This window comes from Oncorhynchus keta, chromosome 24 (assembly GCF_023373465.1).
Source record: "Oncorhynchus keta strain PuntledgeMale-10-30-2019 chromosome 24, Oket_V2, whole genome shotgun sequence".
In the NCBI taxonomy this organism is placed as follows: domain Eukaryota; kingdom Metazoa; phylum Chordata; class Actinopteri; order Salmoniformes; family Salmonidae; genus Oncorhynchus; species Oncorhynchus keta.
The window spans coordinates 36,502,382-36,514,789 of record NC_068444.1 but is presented as its reverse complement, the minus strand read 5'-3'; the positions used below and the strand labels follow the sequence as shown (position 1 = coordinate 36,514,789).

Genomic DNA, 12,408 nt, shown 5'->3' with positions numbered 1-12,408 from the left:
TAAAATAGCAGAATTGGTCAGGAGTCCGTAAGACGGCTGCTATCCATTGCAGCGCCGTCTTAGACTCGATCCATAGTCTCATAATAATAACAATCTAGTCTGTAGAGTCTTTTCTCAGATTATAATCAACACTTTAGCTTATGGGGAGGGAAAGCACCATTCAACAACAGTATCTTCTCAGTCGTAATACTTCGTTTTTTCTTTTACATTTTCAACTGAACGTATGGTGTGATTAATTTGAAACCGAAATGGAAGCCACCCTAACGTAATGCTCTTGATTTGCACTGGTCTCACAGCACAAGGCTGAATGATGTTCACTGATTCTTAAACATTCTCTCAACATCATCGTGTTAATGTTAACTCACTCTACTCAAGGCACTTTTCCTAGATAGATTTTTGTGACAGTTGTTTTAGGTGATTTGCTGCCCTCCTATGTTCCGTGCATTAATAATACTGAACTCAATGGGGATCTGTGACAATAACAGCATATGTGACCTGGTGTTCAAGGTATTGAGCAAGTTAATGATTAGTGTTACTCTGTGATCTCTCTCAGCTCATTTAAACACTTGATTGGGGGCCTGGAAGATGTCTCAAACAAAGGCTATGAGGATGCAGGGGCCAAAGCCAAGTAAGTATCCTACTCTTTATACTCTTTATAAAGTACTGTACAACTCATATTCATAACTGAATTTTGTTATGAACTATATCACTCCTTTGTATTGATGTATGCATCACACACGCATGCGTGCACACGCCTCAATTGCTCTAAACACTCCTTACACCTCTCTCAAAGTACATGAATGCACACACACACACACACACACACACACACACACACACACACACACACACACACACACACACACACACACACACACACACACACACACACACACACACACACACACACACACACACACACACACACACACACACACAAATGTTTCAAACACACCTCATTACAGTAGTACCAAACTACCCCTGCTTTCCTCCACACACACTACACCCCTCATTAACGCTGAACACCGCTAGCCATTGCAAATCCTTTTTTTTCATGTTGTTTTTTTCTTGATTGTTGTGGATATATTCTGCTTGGTGAGGTTCTAGTCTATGCATAAAATTAATTAGTGTCTCATTTGATCTGCTCATTTGATCTCAGCTTCACCGGCTTTCAGGAAAGAGAAACTTTATCCAACCCAATGGCTTTGTTACATATTGAATCCTACCCTAGTCCCCACTACAATTACTGAGCTCTGGGGTTTAGAATGCTTTCATGATTTACTGATTGGTGGGAATATGAGGAATGTGAATAATCCATCTGATAATAGTAATTCAGTTTTAGTTATTCTTCTTCTGCTTATATATTTAATTAGAAAATACACATTGGTTTGTATTTCACTGACCTTAGAACATATTTACAATTGTGGAATAAAACACCTCGTAGCTGGTTAGTAAGTAGGATCATAATAAATACTGATCTTGAAAACTGATCCTTGTACCAGCACATATGTGACTCACCACCTGGATTCAGTCTTATGTAACAACATTTGTAATTGTGTTTTTTACATTGGAAAAAGGTATAGACTAAGAGCTACAAAATGGTATATCATACAGTGCACTTGAGGAACAATGGGAAAGTAATTATGCTTTGAAAGTTGATCAACTTATAAACTCACTTTCGAGAAAATGGCCTTTGAATGATTTGGTATCTAATGAAGAGCTCGTATTTGTCTACACCCATTCAGCATCGTTCACACCCTCTTAAGCTTTAGCCCCACCCTGTTTCGCTCTCGGAGCGCACACTTGACGCTCTGGCCGATGATTTGTTTACCTCTGGATAACATGAAAACAGCCTAACCAGCTCTGCTGGCAACAATTTCATTACGCTTTTTGCAGACGTTTACTGACACCGGCCATATTCAATGGGTGTTGTACACACGTCACGTAACATTAGCTAACGAGCCAGCCAGCTAACGTTAGTTAGTTAAACAACAATGAACAGTGCCAACAATGCCACAGTGCTGGTAGCTAACCAACCAGGTTCGATGTTAGCTAGCTAACATTAGGCTCTAACTAGAAAAGCAAATGGCTCTGGTAAACATATAATAATCTCAGTTAGGGAGCCAGCCAGCTAACTTTAGTTAGCTAGCTAGCTTGAAATGAAACCACTTTCTGTCAAAATTAGAAACGTGTAATATCTGAAAATGTAGCTAGCTAATGGACTGTATACATGTAATTTTTTTTAAATTTTACCTTTATTTAACCAGGCAAATCAGTTAAGAACACATTCTTATTTTCAATGACGGCCTGGGAACAGTGGGTTAACTGCCTGTTCAGGGGCAGAACGACAGATTTGTACCTTGTCAGCTCGGGGGTTTGAACTCGCAACCTTCTGGTTACTAGTCCAACGCTCTAACCACTAGGCTACGCTGCCGCCCCAAATCATGCATGATGGACGTTTCTCCCTGTCAGGAATGTCATACCACGGTTGCCCTTAATTTGAAGATGTAATCACTTTAGCTATAATACTCTAATTCCTCTGATTTCAAAACTTGATCCTCCAGAAAGTGGAGAGCAACACTTATGCAGCTTCACAGCACAATACATTGTTTTAAAGCCACATTCATCAGGATTACCAACACAGACTGACAAGCTCAAATATGTGGTCCTTCTGTAGCTCAGTTGGTAGAGCATGGCGCTTGTAACGCCAGGGTAGTGGGTTCGATTCCTGGGACCACCCATACGTAGAATGTATGCACACATGACTGTAAGTCGCTTTGGATAAAAGCGTCTGCTAAATGGCATATATATAAATAGACAGAAGCCCTCTATATGGCAGACCAATCTGAACTCCTCCCTCGGCATGTCCAGCCCACTCATTATCTCAGCCAATCATGGCTAGTGGGAAGGTTGCTCACTTTTTCTGTGGCTTAACCAAGGCTCGTAATTTAACAATTTTATTCATATTTACAGATGGCATACAAGTTTGCTATTAAGGCACGTGAAAGTTCAAATGTTTGAGAAGGCATTTCTGTCAAAAAATGCATTTTAATAAAGAAAATTACTTGCGACATACGCCTAGTTTCCTGAATCGGGTCACATATTATTCGCATAATGGAGTTTGTAAACATTCCACTGTCTGGTTTTTGCTGCTGAAGTACAGTACCAGTCAAAAGCTTGGACACCTACTCATTCAAGGGTTTTTCATTATTTTTACTATTTTCTACATACATAGAATAATAGAGAAGACATCAAAACTATGAATTAACACATATGGAATCATGTAGTAACCAAAAAGGTGTTCAACAAATCAAAATATATTTTATATTTGAAATTCTTCAAATATGAGGACCTTTTTGGTGAGGACCTGCCTTACAACAGGCCTACAAGCCCTCAGTCCAGCCTCTCTCAGCCTATTGAGGACAGTCTGAGCACTTATGGAGGGATTGTGCGTTCCTGGAGTAACTCGGGCAGTTGTTGTTGCCATCCTGTACCTGTCCCGCAGGTGTGATGTTCGGATGTACCGATCCTGTGCAGGTGTTGTTACATGTGGTCTGCCACTGCGAGGATGATCAGCTGTCCGTGCTGTCTCCCTATAGCACTGTCTTAGGCATCGCACAGTACGGACATTGCAATTTATTACCCTGGCCACATCTGCAGTCCTCATGCCTCCTTGCAGCATGCCTAAGGCACATTCACACATATGAGCAGGGACCCTGGCCATCTTTCTTTTGGTGTTTTTCAGAGTCAGTAGAAAGGCCTCTTTAGTGTCCTAACTGTGACCTTAATTGCTGTTTGTGTCTTAACGACCGTTCCACAGGTGCATGTTCATTGGTTTATGGTTCGTTGAACAAGCATGGGAAACAGTGTTTAAACCCTTTGCAATGAAGATCTGTGAAGTTATTAATATTTTTTATTTTATTATCTTTGAAAGACAGGGTCTTGAAAAAGGGAAGTTTATTTTTTTGCTGAGTTTAGGTACGGTGTGCATTGTACACTAACACCGCTTCCAGCTGCCCCCTGGTGGCGATTCGACATTTTTATTCAGATATTCAAATCCTCCTGCAGGATTATTTTCCTACTGCAACGAAAGGGGTCAAATTGTGATTCGACATCTGTATGTGTCATGCCCTCCATCTCCAGGGGTGTGTGTGTGTGTGTGTGTGTGTGTGTGTGTGTGTGTGTGTGTGTGTGTGTGTGTGTGTGTGTGTGTGTGTGTGTGTGTGTGTGTGTGTGTGTGTGTGTGTGTGTGTGTGTGTGTGTGTTTGCGAGTGTGTGTCAGGCAGCATATTTAATTAGACTAAATCTGTAATGTGGATGTACTGTAGATCCCAGTGTATTGTATTATATGCCTTATTCCTCTGCCATCTTCTGCATAACATCACAACAGGATTCATTATGAATGTACAATTCATTTGTATTGTAGGCTAAAGCACTCTCTGTATTTCCCTTCTACTGTCATTTGAAAATGTTGCAAGAGCCCCCTCTAATGTTTAGGGATCCTTACTACAGGAAATGCTTCATTGATGTTTGAGCCTGTTTACAGTCACACATGGACAACTCTTGAATTGAGATATATTTTTATTGACAATGAAACAGGCCATAGACTAGTAACTAAGGAGATATATCAATGTGCTTACCCCTCAATATCATTTTGTGATCCCTCTATCACTAGCAACTGTTGTTGTCATGGTATAGTAACAACAGTCACTTTTACCTTTGTGTGCATCTTGATTCACTATAGAGACAGACAGGCCTCTCATGCCTTCATCAGTCCTCTTGCATATCAATGGGCTGGACTATAGAGAGCACGTAATTCACGGTTCGGTTGGGTCAATGAAATATACAGAACTCACAATAAGCTTTGTGCGTTGATCTTGTGGTTTCCACTTGTGTATGATTGACTTTTCAAGGATAGAGACCAGACTCTATTTGTGTCCATGGGGTCTACTGACGTTCACTAGTTACTAAGAGACCTGTAGTTGTTAAAATGGGCTTTGTGTTGTTTCTGGGAAAACAAACTCTATTTTAGGTTTTCTGATTTATGAGGAGCACGCAAAAACGCCTAAAAATAAAGCCTTATCTGAAGGAAACAACAGGAGAGGAAATCTTTAATTTCCTCGTTTTGGGGTCTGGAGTTACAATTTGCAGTCGTGGTAGCAAGCGCTTCCCATGTTAAATAAGTGCAGTTCTCAATGATGTATTATGCTGTCTTGGTAACATTGACATCTACAGTAGAAACATGAATATGTCAACAAACTGATGTCAAGCTGCGGGTTGACAGATGTTCCTTGTAGAGTAATTTACATTTACATTTAAGTCATTTAGCAGACGCTCTTATCCAGAGCGACTTACAAATTGGTGCATTCACCTGTAATACACTCGCTCCTACTCCAGCTCCAGCAATTCCATCAGTCAGCCCGCAGATCAGTTTCAGCCCGCAGATCAAGCCAGAAGGGTTTACTCTATGCAAAGGGAATACTATATCCCCCACCATGGGGACACAATGTGCCCAGAGGCTGAAACTGTACAGTATCTTACACCCCAAGGGTCTCTCACACCAAAAGTGGCACCACAAGGGGGACTGGGAGGGCTGTAGGACTTGGGTTCAGGCTGGTATCCCCTGCCCCACTACTTGCCTCCTCCGTGCCCCTAGGGTTCCCTATGTTCCCTGGCTGTAGGCTACTGTGCCTTCTCCCTGGTCTCCTTTCTTATTTTTCTGCCTACCTCGGCGAAACAGGGCCTATGTTTATAAACCTTAGAGGGTGGGAGAACTCCGGGCCAGCTGTTACAGCTAGGTCCCTGTAAACACGTTTTCTTTTCTGTGGACAGTCAGTGGAAGACAGTCGGTAGAAAAAAAGGTTCCATCTAGAACCTTAAAGGTTCGGCTATCCCCGTAGGAGAACCCTTTGAAGAACCCTTTTTGGTTGCAGGTAGAACCCTTTTGGGTTTTACATGGACCCCAAAGTGTTATACATGGAACCAAAAAGGGTTATCCTATGGGGACAGCCGAAGAACCATTTTGGAACCATTTTTTCTAAATCTGATGTCACAAAAGTAATCTAGATGCAATTGATGTTGCTTGAAACAAAGTTGCATCTGGGTTGCTTCACGTGTCACCCTCACAAAAATGCCTGCAACCTAGTTGTATTGGACCGCAAGAGATACAAATCTATCCTATTTCCTGCAACTGGCTGAATGCAATGTCCAATCAATGAGCAGAAGAAAGTTGACATGACTCGTCATATCGTTCTGTTGTCATGTCAACACAGCTGTCAGTGCTGATATAAACTGTGACAGACGAGACATGGGAAACGTAAATCAAAAATTCTAGACATCATGTCTAGTCATGGTTTATGTACATGGTCTGGCATTTTACAAGTGAACCCAGACCTTTCGCTGTACAGTTCCAACTGAAATTGTCCAACATTAACTGCACTGGCTAGCTAGTGTTTAAAATTCAAATAGGCAACGCTTTGGCTAGCTAGCTAAATTGTACATCCAGCATGTTGTCTATATCAATACTGTTACAATTACCAACCGGTTTGATAAACAAATTATTTATAAAACCATGATGTGATTGATGTATGACAGGATTGGTTGGATGTTGCATGCAATTTCAATTGTGTTTGAATTGCTTCATGTATCAGCAAATTTGCGTGAGATGATGTCATTTTCGATTTGCATTTGCAACAGAAATTTAGTCCAAATTGCTTCGTGTGACACAGTCTTAAGAGTGCAGAGCAGCCAGGCCAGAAGCGTTGACCTTGCAGTTTCCACTTGTGTGTGTGTGTGTGATTGACTTCTCAAGGATAGAGAGTTCTTCAACTCCTTTCAGTCTCCCTGTTTTGTTGTGGAGATATGTCCTACTGTCTCTTGATTTTCATGAGCCTAAATTAAACTTTTCATTATGTTTTCTTATTTTATAATTACATTCTTTAAGAGAGCGGTACAATTGTCTTCAACAAAGTATCTGTAATGTTAATGGTAAATCCAATGGGTTTGTGAACTATTGACTGCTGAAAGACTATATTGAGAGACACTTAGGCAAGAGGAGTTTATTTTTGTGTTTGGCCTTTAGTTCTAGCCTAGGCAGTGTCTCTTTGACAGCTCAAGAATAGTACCAGTGCATTCACAAGGTTAATTATGTTTTGGAACAATGACAGGAAACCACATATTGTAAATGCTGCACTTCCAAATAAGGAATAGGCAACTTTATATGGATATAGTGTGGCCTCTCATTAGGCTGAATATTATGTGTCGCTCATACTTTTGCATAAAAATTAGCATTTGGCCCATTTTGGAGGATCAACAGAATTCAAATTGCGAAACAATTAGACAAAAAATGTGCAATGGATGATTTGTCCGAGATGTTAGGTTTTAGATACTCCTACATTGACCGTGTTCAACCTAAAAGACAACCATGCTTGAATGTTATCCCGGTTCTTGTGGACATGAGTTATGGGAAGCGAGCTCTCCCACAGATCACCAGTTGCCATTACTGCCATATGACTGGCAGGGAACAAAGATGAGATTGATGGCAGGTCAGCGCTGCAGTAAAGCATTTATGTTTGACTGTTAGACCTCGTGCTTAGCTCTGACAATGGAACCAGGAACCAGAAGCATCCCAAGGCCATGACATTTACGGCTACACGATCACAACAGAACTGCACATATATGGAGCAGTATTAGCTGTAGAGTAGTCATTTAATGGTGGCAAAGCTGCAACATGTAACTTTTTGGTGACCCAACCAAATTCACCTAGAAATATGAGCTATAGATCTGTCATTCTCATTGAAAGCAAGTCTGAGAAGCGGTAGATCTTCTATGTGGGCTATTCCTATGCTTCCCGTTCTTAAGTTTAGTTTTTGCGTCGTTGACTTTCAGTTTTGTACACCAGCTTCAAACAGCTGAAAATACAATCTTTTTTGGTAAGGGAAATATATTTCACAGTGGTTTAGATGGTACAGTCTCTAGTCTAGACTATTCGTGCTTTGTTTTGTCACAAACTGAAATGAAAACTATTAGAACTTTAGCAATCAGGGAATGGCGGAGCGATTTCTGCATAGTGCAGCTTTAATATTAGTTTAATAGAAAATTGGGCAAATTAAATTGAAGGTACAATTACGAGTACATGGTTCGAGTCAAATAGTTTAAGATCATCACAAGTTCACAACATCAAAGGATACACGATTCAAATATAAGATGCAAGGTAGCCTAAATGAAAGAAACACAATGAGACAAGGATAACACCAAGTTGAACTGACCTATGCTTGACTTGTCAGGTCTTCAGGTCAAGGGGACATAATCGTGTCAAATTGCTGCATTGTGCATTAACACCTGGTAGCCCACTTCTATCGGGATATTTTTTGGTTATCTCTGCCCCTGTGGTGGCTGTATTGTGAAACAGGTGGGGGGTCAAACCCATATGGGTCGGTCTTAGTTGTGCATTGACCCCTGAGGTGAGCGGCCTCATCCAGCCCCAGGTTGGGACTTAGCAGATATTTTGACAGCTGCCACGGCAGCAATAGTGCAGATATTGGAAGTAGTCATGTCAGAATGGAGGAATGTGACTGTTTTGCCGTGAACGCGCTTTTCAGCAGCAGCTCTGGTATTTTGAGGGGCCGGGGGCGTAGCCGAGAGAAATTAGATTTTTTTCCCCCACCCATATTTTTATATAAGTGTGTCTCATAACAGGACATTGTGTAGCTGTAGTATCCATTATCCATACGGTGGAATGTTGTGGTTTGAAGACACATATTTTCTAGTACTTTTCTAGCCTACAATGCCTACAAGCATTGTAGGCTACATGGCGTTGTGTATAGGCTTGTACACTTACATAAGAAAGTCACTTGACTTAAGTCAGGAGGCTACTAATGCCTCATATGGGCTGTGAAACAAAATACATAAGGTTTAAGTGTCTAGAACTCGATCTGATTTTTACATTCACAGTCCTGCTTCATGAGAAGGTCACTGTTAACCTAAACGTCCCAAATGCTCATGGGCTACCCTAGGACAAACGAATGGGATTGAAGAATGACCTAGTGGAAAATCACCACACCGCTGAGGCCTCTGACAGTCTGGTCTACTGGAGGCATCATTCAGCATAGCTTCTGTCAGCAGCTCACCAATTACATCATGTGACACCCCATCTGTAAACTTTTTCCTCTTAAGGCCTCGGGAGAGTTGATTGGTGAAATGGACCCCACGACAAGTCCGAGGGCCACGAATGAGGGGGTGGGGGAGATGTGTGTTTAAGCTGTTACTATAGAATCAGAAAACGAAAACACTAGGCTATACACTCAACAATTATGAATAGGACACATTAGAACTGTAAAAAAAGACAATTTACATGAGTTGAGCATTTATATAGACATTGACTAGATCTTTGGTCTTGTAAAAGTTTATAATTATTGTGTGGCGTTTAGTAAAGTCTTTACACCCGTCTCCACAGTCATAGTTGAGAGTAGACCTATAAACCCTGAACCTATGGTTTGTCCTAATACGTAGGGCTTCAACGGTGGGCCACCAGACTTCAGTCCGATGGGGGATCAGCTGATGTGCGTTTGGTAATGTGACTTTGGCCTCAGTCAAGGCTTAGTCGATGCGGTTCTTTGCTCCCTCTGACAGTTCCCCATAATGGTCCTCTCTGATTGGCTGGTGTCAGTTTCTACGCACTGCCAGAAAGCATTAAGGTGACACCTATATCCATGGATAACATTAAGTTTGTTACAGACGTGGCTAGTAGCAACACCCCTCTCCCCGTCTTTGGGGACTCACGTCCCACCAGCATAGTGTGATGCAGTGGGGTAAGATCTGTGATAACGAGGGTGTGCTGTGAGTTCGTACTACTAAAATGACATGGGTGCTTCCTGTTTTGTTCACCTCAAACTCACATTGAAGATGGCTGATCATTCTCAGCATATGGGACAGATGATGCAGACACTCAGTTACATGTCCCAACACAGATTCTGGGGGATCACTCAGTAGCTCAGATGTCTGGGAAACAACCTGATAGCCTTGTTCACAGGATATTTTCAGGCCTGCTTATCTGTCAGATTTTCCATACAACCATACAGGATTATTATATTCACTCATTCACCAATTATCTGAATTGAATACCATCCTTCATGACTGTAGTTAACAGGGAATCAGTAAAATGACACTCTCCACTTCAGCTCAGTGAGGGTCCAAATCCTGTCCATAATGGTTCTTTAATATGGAGGTGTGATCTGCATTCCAAGTTTATAAGTGAGGTGTAAGGCCTTGCAGATGATGGAGGCTCAGTTTGGCAGTATGGCAGGGGTGTGAGAGCTATGCTAACTGGGTGAACCTCAAGCAATGTCCAAATGCTATTAATACCAGTGGGATCAGCCAGGCAGTATTTGTAGTCACTGGTACTTGGAGCCGAGTACACTTGGCTTTTTGTTTTGACACGGACACCCACCTTAGTCGCTGTCCTGCAGTCTGGATTCAAGGCTTTAGTCTCTCCCCATCTTGTGGTCTAAGTGGACGTACTGTAAAGTTAATTCATTGACTGTCTGCAGAGTTGTTCCAGTGTTGGATTGATCTTTCTTGGATTGAACTTTTAGAAGGTTACCTCTACCTGAACGCCTGTTTATTTTCTATGTTTTGTTTGCAAAAACTCTGGGTGGTTTCTTCAAAGTAAGGATTTCTACCTTGAGGGTTGTAACTGCTGGACTCTGAACTCAACACACCCAGAGGACTCTGAGAAAGCGTACTTAGACTGCGATACACGCAGACACAATCTGAAGATCTGGCTAATTCACCAATCTTCCACACCCAGATAACACTATATTCGAATCCTCGAAATGTGAACTGGAAATGGCGCCTTAACTCCACTTTCGAGAAAGAACTCTTACAGATGCTGTGTAGAAAGTGTTGGTGAAGCAACAGATCAACAACTGTGTCTTGCAAGGCACATACTTCCGTTCTATTGACCATATTATTGACTATTATCAGACGGCTCCAGTTGATTGATTGTTTTTCACTACTTGGTCAGACCACGGTGTGGACAAGATGCGTGAGTTGATCTTACCTATCCCAGTGCGGAAAGTGAGGGAGCGCCAGAACAGTCTCCCGGCTCCCTCCCCGCCATTGTCATTACTTATCGCCTCCTACTCCATCCAGACTTCTAAGAAGTTTCCCTTTTTCCACTTAAAAAAATGTAGATATGAAGCGGAAAATGCCTTCTTCTGCAACCTGAAGCTGGTGGACTTCAACATCATTGACACGTTGGGGGTCGGAGGCTTCGGACGTGTGGAGCTGGTAGGATGTTTAAATAAAGTATGTACTGTTTGTCTGTATGTACTTATATGTTGATAACATCTTTCTCTCTTTTGTACACTGTTTCACTCCCAGTCCCAATCCCAAGGCATACTGTATCAACTGGGTAGACTGAATAGTCAAGGTTGCCCATGGATGACAACGTCAGTTTTTCCATGGTGGTAAAATTGCTAGGAGGTCCTCAAGAGTAGTCGACTGATTTCATTCTCTAGGGAAGGTCATTAGATGCAGACATCGTTGAATCATCAAATACCTTGTTTTTGGAGCTCTACATTTCCAGACAGTTCTCGAGACACATTGTCCTATTTCATTATAAACCATTGGCGGGGAATAAAGAGTAAAAGAGACGTTGAACTTAATTGGGAGATAAAGGACAGGGAGGATCCGTGGTCTTCTTGTCCTGTAACGGAGTGGTCTCAGGTCAGGTAGCAAGAATGTCTTTGGGCTATTTGAAGTCACTTTCCACTATGAGGGGCAGAAGAGGTAATGGAGCCCTGCCATGTGACCCACAGTGTTACATAGCATAGGAGTTCTCTGAAACTTTCCAACTTCAGTCTGCTTGTAGTACAGGCCTAATAGAATTGTGAGATTAACTGCATCAAATCTAGGCCAAGACTTCAAGTATATCTAGTTGTAACATTGATTGATTTATAATTACACCCAAAACACACACATGATTTATATGTTGAATGAATATAGAAAACACTTTTGACTCAATGTACAGGTAACTGCCAAAATAAAGGAAACGCCAACATAAAGCACTGTGCCACCATGAGCTGCCAGAACACCCCCTTATGCTCATTTGAATCCCCTCTACAAAGTCACTGAGATATCTTCTTCTAGCCATAGTATCCAAAATAATTGGCAACTGGCCATTTTTATACATGACCCTAAGCAAGATTGGATGTTAATTGCTTAATTAACTCAGGAACCACATCTGTGTGGAAGCACCTGCCTTCAATATAATTTGTATCCCTCGTTTACTCGAGTGTTTCCTTTATTTTGGCAGCTATCTGTATATTGCAATGCACAATTTGAATTGTGTCAATAAAAATGAATATACACTTAAACTGACACATAAAAGACTCGAAAGCATGTAAA

The 12,408-nt window shown here is 41.6% G+C and overlaps 1 protein-coding gene across 8 annotated transcripts in view; it reads left to right on the top strand.

Moving 5' to 3' along the window:
- Positions 1-12,408, top strand: part of prkg1b (protein kinase cGMP-dependent 1b) — a 159,747-nt gene that overhangs the window by 142,580 nt on the left and 4,759 nt on the right. For 4 of the 8 annotated variants that reach the window (XM_035734582.2, XM_035734587.2, XM_035734580.2 and 1 more), the window contains 2 exons: positions 554-628; positions 11,193-11,307. In XM_035734582.2, coding sequence (XP_035590475.1) covers positions 554-628; positions 11,193-11,307 — 190 coding nt within the window. Of the gene's footprint in view, positions 1-553; positions 629-10,233; positions 11,045-11,192; positions 11,308-12,408 lie in introns of those variants that run through there. The other 4 variants (XM_035734583.2, XM_035734581.2, XM_035734589.2 and 1 more) reach the window with 3 other exon arrangements.